This window comes from Eurypyga helias, unplaced genomic scaffold (assembly GCF_000690775.1).
Source record: "Eurypyga helias isolate BGI_N326 unplaced genomic scaffold, ASM69077v1 scaffold34250, whole genome shotgun sequence".
Classification (NCBI taxonomy): Eukaryota; Metazoa; Chordata; class Aves; order Eurypygiformes; family Eurypygidae; genus Eurypyga; species Eurypyga helias.
The window spans coordinates 34,855-51,272 of NW_010225604.1; the positions used below are offsets into that span (position 1 = coordinate 34,855).

The 16,418-nt window shown below is 37.2% G+C and overlaps 1 protein-coding gene across 1 annotated transcript in view; it reads right to left on the reverse strand.

Annotated features, from left to right (window-relative positions):
- The window catches only part of ZDHHC14 (zinc finger, DHHC-type containing 14), a 50,540-nt gene that overhangs the window by 16,211 nt on the left and 17,911 nt on the right, over positions 1-16,418 (reverse strand). The window contains exons 4-5 of the mRNA XM_010150113.1: positions 8,058-8,195; positions 4,063-4,111 (exon numbers count right to left, since the gene is read on the reverse strand). Of these exons, the coding sequence (XP_010148415.1) occupies positions 4,063-4,111; positions 8,058-8,195 (187 nt within the window). The remainder of the gene's footprint in view (positions 1-4,062; positions 4,112-8,057; positions 8,196-16,418) is intronic.

A 16,418-nucleotide genomic window follows, 5' to 3' on the forward strand; every position in this document is an offset into this window, starting at 1 on the left:
GATTTGTGGTGCACGATGGGAGTCTTGAGCCAGGACTAAGGGTTACTCTGCTGGCATCTGCCTAGCCCGAACACTGCACCCTCCCTGTCAAACACTGTTAGTAGTCTGCCTTCAGACAGCAAGTTGCTAGTATGGAGTGCAACCTATAGGGACTTGCACCTGAGGTACTCAAACGGGAGCTCTGCACGTTGTAGGGACCAGCACAGGTACACACACAGCAAGAGCAGCCACACCCCCGAGAGGGTAGTGAGGGTGCGCACCTGCTTGTGTGTGTGCACCACTAGAACTTTTGGGGGGTTAGTTACAGAATGGTGTTCAGACATTTGTAGGTGTTTATTAATATTTCTTAAGTGTCTAATACAACCATTTCCCTTTACTATTACTGACACTGACCCTGAATATATAATTATCCAGCAATCAGTGATATATATATCATCAGCGAATCAACAAACAGCTTCAATCCTGATTTGGTTAGAACCACATGAACTGAGTAGGTTTGCACTGCAAGCCCAACCTTTATCTTTTCTAATTTCCCCCCAAATGCAACAACGTAGATGAAACTCACAGAATTACATTCCTTGGCACAGTATAAAAGTTAAAAACCAGACTACACTATTAGGCTGTTATTATTTTTAATCTTGCATTTTTCTCTCATTTTCTTATTTTCCCCCACTTTCAAACTACCTGTGTTTTCACTCCTTATAAACTGTGTAACCCAAATGCCACGAAGAAATAACCAGACCTTAAAACATGAGATTGGTGTACTAACAAAGTCAGTGAGCACTCAGTGCTGCATACTTACTACAGTTTGTATCATTCCTTTAACTCTAAAGGAGTCATGCTCTCAGCAATAAGACAATAAAGGTGCTTCTAAACTTTATATAATCAAGAATAAAGTGTGACTTTCTACAGAAGGTTTCCTGCCATGGTTTGTTTATATGTATTTTTATTGACAAATAACAGCCATGAACTCAGAATATATCTGCTTTGAGACTTATTTTCTACACACTTCAATAGTAAATTTGTTTTAGGGAGCATGAATCAACAGCAGAAAAGTCTTTGGTTCAGAGAAAAATAGATATAATAAATCAGTACGAACAAGACAATGGGAAAAGAATAGAATAAAAATAGTCTGTATATTAACTGTATGTCAACCTTTAGTGAAGTCAGTTTCCAAGACAACATCAACTCAAAATATTCCTGAACAAGGACACAGCCTTAAATCATACAAAAACATCCTTATTCGCCGAATCTATCATTAGAAGAGAACTATGACAGCTCCTCACCATTGTAAAGAGACAGAGACTGGAAAACGCATGGATGAAGTATTTGCAACAAATAATCCTAATATTAGTTAACAGTGAAGAGTCTTGTACTGCAGGTCTGCTCTCACCCAGCGAATTGGGAAATAACTGAATTGTCTGTATAACTTCCCCCAGAACCTAGATCACTAAGTGATTTGGAAGCCAGAAAAGAGCCATTTGCATCTGAGCAAATCTGCTCTAAAACCAGCAGGATGACCAAAGGGCACTGCAGAGCAGCATGTTCACTACTCTCTCCTCATCTCCTTCTCAAACTATGTAGAGTCAGACCAACACATGACGGGAACTCAGTCTCAACTGACTGTGCAACAGCCACAGCTAGAACAAGGAGAATGAAGGAGAAGGGATAAGAAAGTAGACTGTTGTTACCAGAGGGTTCAGAAAGGTGTAAAAGAAGGAAACAGCCCCAAAACATTATGCACAATACAAGTCCACCTAACTGGGCTTTGAGAGGGTACAAATCATAAGGAAGGCTGTAGATGAGCACAGTTGAGTACTAAGAATCACCAGGTCAGAAAAGGGGAACCTCAGAATAAGAAGGGCTCCCTGCAACCTCATCAGATGACTGAGCACGTCACTAACAGCATGTTTCTCGCCATGATTACACTCTACAAGGTCCTGAAAAGCCTCTCCCTCCATGTGGTATTTCATACTGACGAAGAAGGGAATTCCTTTCAGTTTAAGACCTCGCACGGAAAGGGACTTCTTTCCCCAAGAAAGAGACTTTTTAGTTCCCCACATCAAGATCCAAAAAAGATCTCTAGAACAGAGGTGATTTATGTTAGATTAATATGATTGCATTAATTCAGCATAAATCCATTAATTAAAATCCAAAACAAGAAAAGCAGTATGTTCTCAACATAAAGCATAACTAACTAGCATAATGTGGTATAACACTCCCTTTGGTACCTCACATATGGTTGTTAGCAAGATAGAAATGGCCATGTTCTCTGGCTGAATTGACTGGCTTGCTCCAAAGCAGCATTCCCAATACTACTTGGACAATTTAATTTTTTACTGTTAGGAATTGTAACCAAGCTATTAAGTTGTCCAACATGCCATTATTAAACCATGTGATTTCCACAAGATGCGCTACTGTGCCTATCAAAGCAGCACATCTCTTAATACAAATTATGAATAAGCAGCCCATTTTTCCTGTACAAAGATCCTCAAATGCATAATCAATTACCTTTTGATTTAAGGACAATTGAAAGCTATTCTCAGTTTGAAAATAGTTTTAAAGAATCATCTTTTGTAAGAAGTGATTGTAATTGTTTTAACTGGAAACTATTGTAGTGCTTTTTAGAACACTTTGTTTATGCTTTGTAAAATAATTTGTACAAAAAAAAAATCTGAACAGTGGCTTTGCTTAAAAAGGAAAATTGCAGCTCATTGACTCTACCTGATGAACCCACACACAAAAATCATATCCGCAGAATTTTGAGAATTGAGACTTGGAAAAACTACCTGGGAAGAGAGGTGCGCCTTTTTATGCACAACTACAAAGGACAGAGTAAGAGGTTATTGTTCCTACTCTTCTGTGGAAAAGAGCAAACTGTGTGAGGCACAATGAGAAATTCTTCTTCTTATAGTAGCTTTGTGAGAGGTGCAAACTGCTTAATCAGACACAAACCATTCAAAACATATACATAAGGAGTGGGAAGCTTACAGTCTGTACAGAAATGTATGGAAGAAACTAAACAGAAGTTATGTTACCTTCACAGTTTCCTATAATGTTAGCTGCTTTCAGACAGGAGAAGCCTTTTCCATTCTCACTGAGTAGAAAATATACAGAAAGCTCCCATGAAGTGACAGAATACAGAGTATTTACATAACAGAATCACAAAACAGGTTGGGTTGGAAGGGACCTTACAGACCATCTAGTTCCAACCCCCCTGCCATGGGCAGGGACACCTTCCACTACACCAGGTTGCTCAAAGCCTCATCCAGCCTGGCCTTGAACACTTCCAGGGATGGGGCATCCACAGCTTCTCTGGGCAACCTGTTCCAGTGCTTCACCATCCTCATTGTAAAAAATTTCTACATTACAGTTAACCTAAATCCACCCACTTTCAATTTAAAACGGTTGTCTCTTGTCCTGTCACTACAGCTCCGAGTAAAAAATGACCATCTTTCTTATAAACTCCCTTTATGTATCTAAAGGCCACAATGAGGTCTCCCTACAGCCTCCTCGTCTCCAGGCTGAATAACAGCAGCAGTCCCTGTGTTTGCATGTGTGTACTTTTATGTAACTATACAGAAGGCGTTACTTAAAAATTACTTCTCTAAAACAGTAAATAAAGCTAAGAATACTTCAAGGAATTGAACCCTTCAGGGACAACTTTTTTTCTATCCTGACAATCAGCCATTTTGGATGCTTTCTGTTGTAAAAGCAGAAGAATTATTTAGTATTTTAAAGGAAACCACAGCATGGGTATGGTGTGAAATATACTTATGAATTCCATCACAAATACATGGAACATATTTCCATCATATCGAAACTGCAGACCTTTGTCAAGAGTACTACCGGCAAAAGATGAAGAATAAAACCCACTGCAGGCTACAGTCTTTCCTACCTCCAAAATGTGGTAAGAAATCCTGTTGTGCAGGAAGTGATTAAATCCTTAACTGAAAAAAATCCCAAATACACATAAACAACAATAGCAAAAAACCAAACAAAAAACACATCTCAGATGCTATTTTGCAACAAGATCTACAATTTGTTTCAGTGAAAGGATATCTTGCAGGACTGTCCTTCAGGGCATTGAGGAACCCTGTTTGTTGAGAACCTGTAGAAACAGAAACCAAAATTACCAGCTGAGTAAGAAATTGGACTACAGGCTGTTTTCAGTATAGTTAATACAATTAATATTTGAAGATCAATGGCATAATTATAGAACAGACTAACATAAATCTGAAATCTGCTGCTTGGCAGCAGCGTCAGAAAAAGAACTCTTGGGTAAGTTATCAGGCCTAAAATCTGCAGGATATTTTCTCAGTCATACCAAATTGATGCATGCATACTTTCCCATGAACAAGATTTCTGATTATTCCTGTTCTTTTCAGACCTAATATGGAAACAAAAAATTGTAAGCTGCTTTTTTTTACATATGAAATACTACATTTCAAAGCAACTTTTTACTTGGAAAATATAAACTATAAACCCAGATTCTCCACTTCCCCTCTTTTGTTCTGGAAGTAGCCAAAGTTCTCTAGAATGTAACCCTGCTCCTACTGCACCTGCACAGAAGCTTCTTCTGATAGGTGCTTGTTGCCTCTGGGCAAGTAAAGAATATCTACTAGCTGAAAAGAGCTCAAGAGCAGCATGCTTCAATGATCTAGAGATGCAGAAGCATCCACTTGGGTTCCACAACCATAAGATATTCATCATAAAGAGCAATTCGACAATTTTCTGATAGTCTGTAGAAACTGACTCAATGCCACATACGTATAAGGTACACAGTTTACATTTTAATTTATAATTTAAATTATTTAAATGCATCAGGTTGCAAGTCCACAGCAAAGAATTTCCCCTTAGCTAAATTCATCTGAAGGTTTGTATGAAGAGAGAAGAACCTTGTCTTTAAAACTAAACAGAGTAATATATATGAGTGTGTACAGATACATATATATTCTCTAGACCTGCCTGATAAATTTTACTGTTTGCTACTAAAAAGGGAAAGTTACTTACCTTATATTTTTGAGCCTTTTCAGACACTCATAACTAGTCCTTAGCCTCAAGGTTCCAGACTAGTGGAATTTCCCACTACCTTCTTACTATTTTTTTAGGATCCTTAATGGCAATGGCAGCAGGTAGGCATGATCTCTGTTCCCTACTACTGGTCACACTCTTCCAAGCAGTTCCCAATATACCAAAAAGGGAACGTTTCTCACTGCAACATACAGGTGAAATACTGATGCCTCAAACAGAGCTGAGTAACTGTGAAGGTAGGAACCACTAATGAAAATGTGTTAAGCTCGGGAAGATGGAAGAAAACCTTGCAAGACCATACCTTTAGTATCTGATTTACAAAGTAATTTTATCATCTTCAATAATATTATGTGCAAAGATTCTTAATCCTGGAAAGGGTAAATTTCCAATGAACACCTCAAAAGTAAGGCCGCAGAAAACAAAAAGTTAAGATGTATCTTGTTGCCACTTCGGCCCACCAAGAATTCTAAACATGCCAGCTTGCAAGATTTATTAAAAATGAAACAAACATCAATAATTTGACTAAATCAAGAGATATTAAAAGAAAACAGGTTTCCTATGTAAACAACAAGGCCAGGGAAGGAATTCCTCTAATAAGATTAACCATAAAGGACTTGTTTTTTAATGTCAATGCCTACAAGTTGCTAGAAATACCTCTCAATCTCTCCCTGAAAGAGTATCATCAGAAGGCATTCAGTCTAAAACAGGATATGTGGAATAAAATGTTGCTGATAGGAAGGTAATCCTGCTATGATGATCTTCAGAAAAGCTAAGAACAGGATTTGATTAATCGGCGGGCTTTCCTCTAGAATCAAGAATTTTGCCAGAACTTGTGGAAGTGCATATGGATGACAAACACTGCAGGAAGATCATAGTCCCAGGTCTAAAGACCCAAGACTTTATTCAGACACACTAACATAAAGCACTCTGCCTACTGCAAAGGTTCAGATTAAGTAACTGAGAATACCGCATAATGGTTATCATCAGCTGAAGAACTTCAGGGCTGCTAAACAGAACACAAATGTTTGAGCGGTAGCTATTAGAAAGGTAGATATGAGGACTTCTAGAAGCATGGTAGACACAAAGAGAGTGGAGTGATCAATATGATTAAGAGACTTTATTTGTAAAGAATTTGTTTGTTTGTTTGGACACAGTCAAGATTATAGTAGGTAAGCGTGAAAGCTGGGCTTGAAGATCAAACGTAGCAATCAAACAACAAAGAATTAATCACAGTTCATACCTGCTCCCATTGCCTTTGAGGATCAGTCTTTAGAACCTGTCTCACCCAAGGTAGGTAAACCTCCATAGTGAGAAGGTTTTACAGCTGATAGACAAATCAGCATTTAACATTTACTATACATTATCTGTAACACCCACGCAGTGCTGAAGTGCTGTTTAACCACACAGAGGTACAATTCATTTCTCTGCTCTTTGTCTAATTCACACTTCAAATTGGGTATGGACACTCTGAACTTAAAATCCACTGTATAAATCCATTTGACATACAGGACATGAAATACTGGCATAATATTGGTAATTCATATGCTGAAAACTGGAAAAAAAAAAAAGCACTGTGCTGTTTATGAACTACAGGTAGGCTAGCTTCAAAGGTAAGTTTATATTGTTTATATGTGTTTTCAACTGCTGAATTCTAGCAGAGCAAAATGACAGAAATAACCACATGCTTACTTCTTAAATGTAAAAAGTGTGCATGTATATACTCATGGATGCTGGAATAAACTTTAAGGATTTGTGTACTAATCAAAAGAGTTCTCATTTTAATAATTACTTTTCCCTTTTAAAGTAGTAAGTGCAACTTTCCTCTCCTCTTTCAGCTGGTATTAGAAATTCTGTATCTAGCAGTGAGAACAACTTATTGATTCAGACTCCCCCGTACTAAAAATGCCCCTAGCTCTAGCCTATGTGCAAGATTTCTGACCTATAGGAGAGCCACTCCACACTCTTCCTTCTTTTGTAAAGCACAAGTAAGAGGAGGAGTTCTGCTTTTTCAATTATAAATTTCGATCCCTGCAATGTGTGAGTAATTTAGGAAATTGAGCACTATCTGTCATATTTTTCAGTAAAGCATTCTCTAAATATTGCGATTATCAAGTTAGCTTTATAGATGTGTTATGTTAAAAGTACTACTTATATCAAGTTTCCATTCCAATATGGAATACAAAGAAATAAAAAGATCACATTTCCAAAATGATTAAAGAAATACTGTTCAAGGCAATATCCCATATAATCAGTGAAAAGATAGAACATTGTTAAGCTTCCTAGTGGTAGTGGGTTAAAGCACCCTCACAACATACAACAGGTCTTTAAAGACAAGTCATATAACCTATCTGCAGAAATTAGATCATAATACAGGAGATGATAACACTTGCTATTTATGTGGCAAAAAAAGACACTACCCAAAACAGTTTGAAAATACTCTCCTCAAACTCAGTGTAGAATATAAATTAAAAAAAAAATCACTCATGAATATTCATCTTCCTATAGCTTATCTGATTCACTCCATTATAAATTGGTTATTCTCAGAAATTCTCTGCAAATGAAAGTAACTTGTGTTAAAAATACGGTAAGATGTAAAACTAAACAGCAAGCAACAAAAAGTGTAAAATAGCTTCAAATTATTTCCTAGTAATTTACCTGTTTATTTGGATGGCAAGTGACCCGTGCTTACAGTTAAAAAAGCACACAAAAGTTCTTTGGGAAAATGATACTATCTGTATACTTAGACAGCATGTGTGCTCTCTCCCCACAAGCTGTCCATAAAAGGACAAAAAAAAAAAAAGAAATTAACACTATATTAAGATAAAGCCAGCATTAGATCAAAGACTACTATGACCAGGGTCTACTGCAGACCAGAATGGAACTCACTGGGGATTGTGAGGCTTCAGAGAAAAGGCAAATAAACAAACAAATAAATAAACCCTGAATGATCAAAAGATTAACTTAAAAATAAAAAACTCAAGCAAATGGCTACATACGTAATCTGATTTCACCAGCATACTTACGAAGGATGACGTGGGTGATAACGAATGCAAATATAAAGACTGTCAGAAAGGACAGAGATAAAATAAACATATAAAAAAATCTGTAGTTTCTTTTCCCCACACAGTTGCCTACCCAGGGACAGTGGTGATCAAACCGTTCTGAAATGAGAGGCAGAAGAAAAAAAAATGGAAAACAATTAATAAAATGTTGTTTATTTGAAAAAACTCTGAATACTACATTAAAAGTCATGATTTAACTGGCATTTGCAAGTTAGCCACAGAGAAATTCTTATTTAGAAAGGAAAAAACAGAAAAGAAAAAGGGAGTGTTACAATGAAACGTTCCATCTTTTAAAGAAATTAAAACATGGCTGAGGTGAGCTCCTGTTAAACTAATAGTGTTACTGTGATAAACTGTGCAGACAAACCCATAAGCATGTATTTATCCACTGTTACATGTGGTGATACCAACTTAACAGGATATTATTTTTTCCAAATAAAGATTATTTTTCTTCAGGTGACTCTTCTCAAAAAATCAGAGTTTTTGATGATGTTGTATTTTTAGCTGTCATGATAACACCTCTGACTTTTATGTCTACTATCATCTCATCCCTCCATTATGGTATATGAAATATTTACACCCTCCCATTTCCTTTTATTGCTTAAGATATTCTCCATTCCAGACCACTGATTTTTCCACTTAAGAGTTGACACTGCCATACAAACCCATTCAAAATAGCAAAACCATTCACATAAACCATTTTTCAAATGTTAAGATTCAGTCAGTCTTGTAAAATTTGCTTATACTTCTTTCCTGAGAGATTAACTCCTTCACAAGACAGGAAAAAGTCAGGGAGGGTCAGAAATTGAGTGTCCCCCAAGACAGGGGGAAAGGCCCTAGTGCAGGAAAACAGCCGAGGGAACAGTTTGTCCTGCTTCTCCCCAGAAAGCCTGCACAACCCCCTCACCATCCCAGTATGCCAGGTAAAGGAAACAGAGCAATTGTCAGGAAACAAACCAGCATTTCCTAATTTTTTCTTTGGAGACATTACACTGACAGAATTTTAAATATTTTAATCAAATCCAAGATCATAACATAAGACAGATGCTCTCATGCTGACTCCCTCTCTCTCTGATCCTTGTCCAAATCCTGTTTTGCTTTCTGTGACTTCCATGCCTCCACTGACGTACAGTATCAAACTATTTGTGATTCCACAGGAAAGGCAAGCTATAAATTTGAAGTCCTTATGCCCTATGTTAAAAAGGCACATCTGTCCAAGAACACCAGTTTATTTTAGCTATGGCTTTATGTTAAAGACCTACATTAGGAGGTTGTCCTTGAAGGACGTATTTAGAATTACCTTCATTTAAAAGAAATCAAAATTCAGAACAACATGCACAACAGATTTCTGACTTCACCAGACTTTAGGGGTTTTTAAAATGTTTTTGTGTGACAGCTGTTTGGACCACATGTTTCTGCCATAAATCTGTTTCAAATTCCAATGGGGCTATTCAAGGTGAAGTTACTGAACTTTCTTGGGATAAGGCTCCAGAAATACTTTGATTTAATGAGTACTGCTAAGAATACCAAGAACTAAACACCCTAATATCTAAAAGGGTAGGCGACACTACCTTTATTCAGTGCAATACTGCTGTATTCCCAAAGTAAGTCGACACTGCATTTGAACAGTGCTTACTTTTACATTTGTGCTTCAGAATGAGTCCTTACGTTCTGAGAAACACTTTACTTCGTTTAGTGGGTATTTAATACAACACATGAGCAAATAATAACAAAGAAAAATACCGTTACAGAGCCTTTTAAAGAGCACAATCCTAGGGTATTTTTGTACCCTACTGCTTCAGGAAAACAAACAAAAAACCAGTCACAACATGTCTTTGGAAGACATATTCTGTAAAGACACATGCATTCTCTCCTACGATGACACAGTAGGAGTCAACAAATTCTACTGACATAAAGCTCAGTTTCTAGCCATGAAACAATATTTAGATGTATGTAGACATCTGTTTGATAGATTCAGATAAGTGCAGAGACACAAACACAGATCCCTATCTATAAACTCATACATCTATATAGACATACAGTATTCCTTACTAGAGAGTTAGTAATTTTAAACTGTCACTCCTCCTTACTTCTGTCTTCCAAACGTTGTTGGTAAACATAAAGCTCTGCCTTTATTCTCAATAAATATCTTACCTATCACTGTGAAGCTAGGTAACTAAGATGTTTGCAAAGCCGCAATGGACAGAAAAGGCTAGTTGGATATGAAAAATACTGCTACAGTGTTAAATTTGAATCAATTGTAATGAAAAAGGAGAAGTATTACAGGGTTTACATGAGCATTATAAATGAATAAAGTAAGGCTTATTTTTTTCTCAGTCACAAAATAGAAAGGGATGTGAAATTTATGCTATATCCCACAAAACACTATACTAAGTAGCAAGGGATTATTCTACTCAGCAGAGCACAAATATGTAAATGCAAGTTAAAGATAATAACCTTACAGTTTGTGAGCTGCTCTCGTTAGTTGTTAATGCAAGTGAAAAAAGCCAGTTCTGGCAAAATGAATAGACACATACTAAGCAGAAACTTCTATTGCTGTTGGGAAATATAACCTCTCAAGTCTAGAGCTTATTCCTCAAAAAAAGGCATGGCTTAATAAGCATTAATGAAGAAATAACACAGTATCTTATGGTTGCCTGCAGATGCCTGCAAACTGAACAACCAACTCTCTGGAGAAGGAAGCTCTGACATCTTCTTTACTTGGCTTAGACAATGTTAGCCACAAAATTAAGATTCACCTTTGCTGAGAAACAAAAAACTACTGATCCCAAGAGAAGCTGGGAATTCTGGCTCTCTGGAACTTAAAATGCAGAGCAGATATAAATACAACTGATTGTTATGAAGAATCAGAGAGTGTTTAAAGGTGATGGCTGGTTTAAATTTATAGGGTATAATTAATGTGCTGCTGTATTCAACCAACACAGTGTAAAAATATTTGCGGCAAATGAAGAGAATAAAGACATTGTCAATATAAACTCTTGTTTAAAAACCAAATGTATTAGAACTCTTAATGAGGAAGAAAAAAAGCTGCAATGTCTGAAAAGTATGCCTATGGAAGCATCCCAGGGATAGCAAAGTTGTGGTAGATCATCATCTGCACTCAATTTTAAGCAAAAGCAGCAAGGTATTTCCCTTCAGGATGTGGTATAACATTACAGCCATATCTACCCAATTGAGAGCCACTGCTAAGACAGATGGCGCAGCTTCTCCCCTTTTGGCAGTCCTGTGAACAAGCTCTTACCAATGGGTTTATGGCTCTCCATTCTCAGGCCAAGCCTGGTGTTCATTTTACCGTGGGGAGCTGGTTGACAGAGCCAGATGAACTTAAAACTATGGTTAATTTTCTGTTGCTTAGCTCCCCAGACCAGTTCATCACAATATTAGACAAACACCAAAGCTGGCTCAAGTGAAGCAGTGAGACCACACTGCCAGAGAAGGGATGAAATCACCCTTTCAGAAGCGGCTGTTAACTCAGATTGGCTGTAACACCAACCTTACTACAGGAGAAATCCAGTTTTGATTATTTTTTCAGGGTCTGAGAACAAAAGCTGACGTAAACAACAATGAGAAAATGTGTGAACAGTTTATAAGGTGAAGTACCAATGAAAAGAGGAGACAGGTAAATGGAGATGAAAAATGCTGCAGCAAAGACCACAGAAAACCAAAGAGTTAATAAATCTTAAGAGCTGTCAGTGAACCTGCAACAGTGACTTTATTCTACTAGTCTTTCCCACGTGATCAGCAACTTAGAATTTGTATAACAACTTCTGAGGATAATCAGCACCTCCATAACCAAATCCTAAGGGTAAGGCTTCACAAGCTAATGGAAAAAAATCTATAAAAGCTTAGTAGCAGTGAAGAAATAGTCACATGTGGCCCTTCCTGCCACTTCATCCCACTTCCTTCTTTCATTGTCTAAGCTGCTGCTAAGTCAGGTCAGTTCCCGGAACTGGCAGGAAAGGAAAAAAAGGAATTATTTTGTTCATTGCATAGTGAGAAAAACTGACTTAACAATAGCTGTGTGTTACTAAGGACTGTGTGAACATGCACAAAGAAGAGAATCACACAAGCAGGGGAAAAGAGGGTGAAGTTCAGACACTGTCCCTTTGGAAGGAGCAAGCTGTCAGCATCCTCCTTAACACTCACTGGCTGACAGAACAACATAGAGTTACATCACACTTTAGACATTTCCCTCAGTTTTCACCTTCCCCGAAACATTCACGTTTAAAAACTTGCTTAAGAAACATTAACTGATGGGTATCTCATATCAAAACAAAACCCAGAGATGGAGAGCATTTCCTTCAGAAGGCACACAGAAGCATGCTCCTTACTGCTCAGAACCGGAGAACCAAATCTCTACTTTTCCACAGCACAGCATGCAGACTCTTTAAATCCTTAAATGTTCAGCTTCCGTTTTTCAATCACTACACTCCAGGAAACCACGTACAAAAGGGCCCCCATGCTTTCCTTCCTCTTTCAAAACATTTATTAAAAGCTTTATAATTTACAAAGAACAAAAAAGCATTTTTAGATGGAACATTTGTAGGCCAGCCCGGCCCTTCAGTTTGCAGCTTTTCTGATCTGTTCAGAAACCTTCATTGTTATTTATGAACTGCTTCTTTTTTCCTTTGCTTGACTGGGTCGCTGCACGCCAACACATTTTTCTAAAGCATTATGAGAACACAGGTCTCAGAAAGGCAAAATGTCTACAGGTGCAAAAATATTTAGGTCACATTACTAACAGATTCCAATGAGCAAAAGTTAGAATTCACTTGCTAATTCTTCCCTCCCATTCTTGTAGGGCAAAGAGACAAATCTAAGGCATTTGCTGAATTTTAACGTCTTTATATAACACGTGCAAACATGTATCCCAGGACTGGGAAGAGTCAACAGCCCACTATTCAAATCTTGTGTCAGTCAAAAAATCAGATTACAACTAAACCAACTGGGCCAGAATTGCTCAAAATTAGTTTTGATAGTAGCAGTACAACACAGGACTACAAGGTCCATTGTCCTGGATGCACACTGGACAATTATGTAGCGATACCGACACATCTGCACATATTTGTAATGATGACAATTACAGCTTTTTGTAGGACTATGATGTCACCATATGACCACATCTATTCAGGCTTCTTGACTCAATATTTGGATGACAAATGGTACTTTCAGAATTTGGTTGCTCTTGAAATATTCAGGAAAACAAATGAGGTTTTAAAAAGTCCATATAAAGAATACTTGTCATTACAAAAAGTATTTATCTTCTTTTAAGGCACAGCAGTTCAATCCCAACAGCCTGCTGAGAGTCATATACTCATGCACAAAAGCCAACAGAACCATGGAATTAAATCCGTTACAGTTCAGATTGTCCGATAATTTAACATAATTAATAAAACCCACTTTATCTGATATTCATAGCATATTCATAAAAACTATTAATAGCCCAGATGTTCAGTTCCACTGATTTAAGTCATCACTCCTAAGAAAATTGTTTATTTAATCATATTAAAAAAAACCCCAGTGATAAGACTTGCTGTCAATTGGCAACAGCAAGCAAATACATGGATCAGTTTAACTTGCACAACATTCACCTGTGTGACAGTCATTCCCCTGACAATGCCTTTGCTGTTGCTTTGTGGAATGAAATCAGAGTAGAAATTTATATGAAAAAAAAAAGGGTGAATAACAAAAGACCGATTGCAAGTTACATTTATATGCATGTTGATGTTATTTTAGGACATCTGTTATGGACAATACACAATGGATCCTTTAAATTGCCAAGCTTCAGTACTTCTGTACACTGATCCCAAATCAAAACACCCAAGAAAACCAAATGGAACAGAATGAGCCTTCTATCCTCAAGTTTGTATTCAGGAAATACTCACCAAAGGTTTACTCCAGATTACATTCTGGACACTAATCTCTACAAGGTGATCCAAACTGAAACAGTGATGTAACATTGGGAAAGATGAGCCTCTATTAATGAAACAAATTAATAATGTGCATGGATATGTACAACAAAGTCAATTAGAAACACAAACACAAGGGCTACTCAACAAATATTTGACTCTCATGATCATCTAAGACAGCTAAATTATTTAGGTTGTTGAGGTTTTTGTGTTTTAAGAAAAATCAGTCACAAGCTTCATTAGTGGCAGACTAATATTATTCACAAAAAGAAAATAAACATGCTTAATCTTGTTAATAAAAAAAGCAATTGATTTATTAGCAAAACATCCAGCCATTGCCCTAGAATAGCTCATAGTAATTAAACTATATTGTCACATAGCTCACTTCACTGCTACCTCCAGTCATAAATATTGACTAATTAACAACAAACCCCTTTGACTGCAAGCACATTAATAGGGACATTTTCAAAAGCAACAGCAGTTTGGAATGACTGCTCTTTGATAGGTATGAAGGGTGCGCAGTGAAGGAGCTCACTGCTTAACAATCTCCCCTTTCGTAGCTATTCTCATCAGTACAATACCTTCATGCACTGGGAACCAAGCAAGTGCCAGACACACACCTAAGCATGGAGGAAGAGACTTTAAAACCCCCACGTGTCCCTAGAGGAAGCACTGTAACCTTACCAGCTATCAGCATGCACAAAATTCATGGCTTTGTTCCTCTCTTTTCTATACAAAAGCACTTTTTTTTTTTTTTTAACACACTGTTGCTGCCTTTTATCTATGTCTGATTTCCTTAACCATTTCTCAAACTGTTCCTGCAGATACTGTAAATATTTGCTTATTTTCTAGGGTTCCTAATTGTTTTTTTTGTATTTTTTTCCTGATAATTTCTCTCTTTAGATTTTACTCTGACATCTCAGCTTTACAACATAATTTACACAGTTGGGTATTATGATCATCTCTGCTTTTTTTATGCAGACCAATTCATAAACTGCAACCTCTCTGACGTACCTGATAAAATTTTTATCTTTTTAAAAAAAGACTTCCTGCCATACTTCACAGTGTTTTGACTTAGACTTAAAACTTGACAGACATTCCACACCCTGAATTTCTAAAGTACATCTAGTATATAGATGGCACAATCATCAATAATACATCACTTTTGTAAGCGCTGGTGTGTGCTCCGTTTGGCAGCTCCTTGGGTGCACCAAAAATGTAGCACAAAGAAAAAGAGACAAATGCATTTGTTACATGTAAAATCTGGGTGGGGTAACCAAACCCAAAAAAACAACCAACCAACCAACAAAAAGCACACACAAAAAGAAAAGAAAAAGAAGGAAAAAAAAAAAACCATAGCAGCCAGCTCTGATGTTAACTGTTCTGCTGAAGAGTCACCTTTGAGAGACTCGGAGCTAAGGTTTAACAGGTTCAAAAATCAGGCCTCAAAATGAATTGAAAATTGTACTCTCTTCATTGCAGGAAATGTAAGGAAAGTAATAGGCAAAGGTCATGAAAAGGAACCAAAAGAAAAAAGGTAGATAATAATGTAATGAAGAGTGCAACAGAACGGAATTAAACCCAAGCAAAATAAAGTCCTGACACCAAGTAATACACACTGATTATAAAGGACCACGAAGTCCTGGGAAAATTACTCTCAAGACACAGTGTCAGTGTTATAAAAACTGAACAGTTACAATGCCACCTCTCAGCCTGTTTTGGAAGTAATTTGTGTTTTCCATCTGGGGGGACTACAGGGAATAACTTCTCCCAGAGGACACTGGTAATTCTCACTCTTTGTCTTACAGTTCATGTGTTATGATATGTATGTTTTAATAACTAATTCCCCATTTCAAGAAAAAAATTTTTCAACTTTGGTGCCTAATCTGGGAAGCTAGTTTTAAAAACAATTATCTTACCCAAATTCTGCTGTTTGGCATACTGCTGGGTACATAACACACTGTATTTTCAAAACAATAAATTCACGTAGTCTAATCAAAACAAAAGACAATGTCTACAATTGCCCAGGAGAAGTGCTTTACAGATGCAATGTTTTCACCAGAAACGGGGTCTTTATTGACTTCTAATACAGCATATTTTTTGTCCAAATTTCTGTCAGAATCATGACACTTGCTCTCATGTTTAGGATCTATAGCAACACAATCAGACTTACAACAGAGAGGAATTCTATCCCCTACAGAAACATTGACAGCAAATGCCAGCATGGTATGTGTGCCTTTAGCAACACTGCCATCCTGGTTCCAGGTCTCAAAGAGTTTGTGTCAGGTACAAGAAAGGGCAACTAGGATCCATAAAGAGCTAATGAAAAGAAAGGGATAACCCCCCAGGGTTCAAGAGGGCCTATGCTGAAAATTTCTGAGAGCACAAGGAA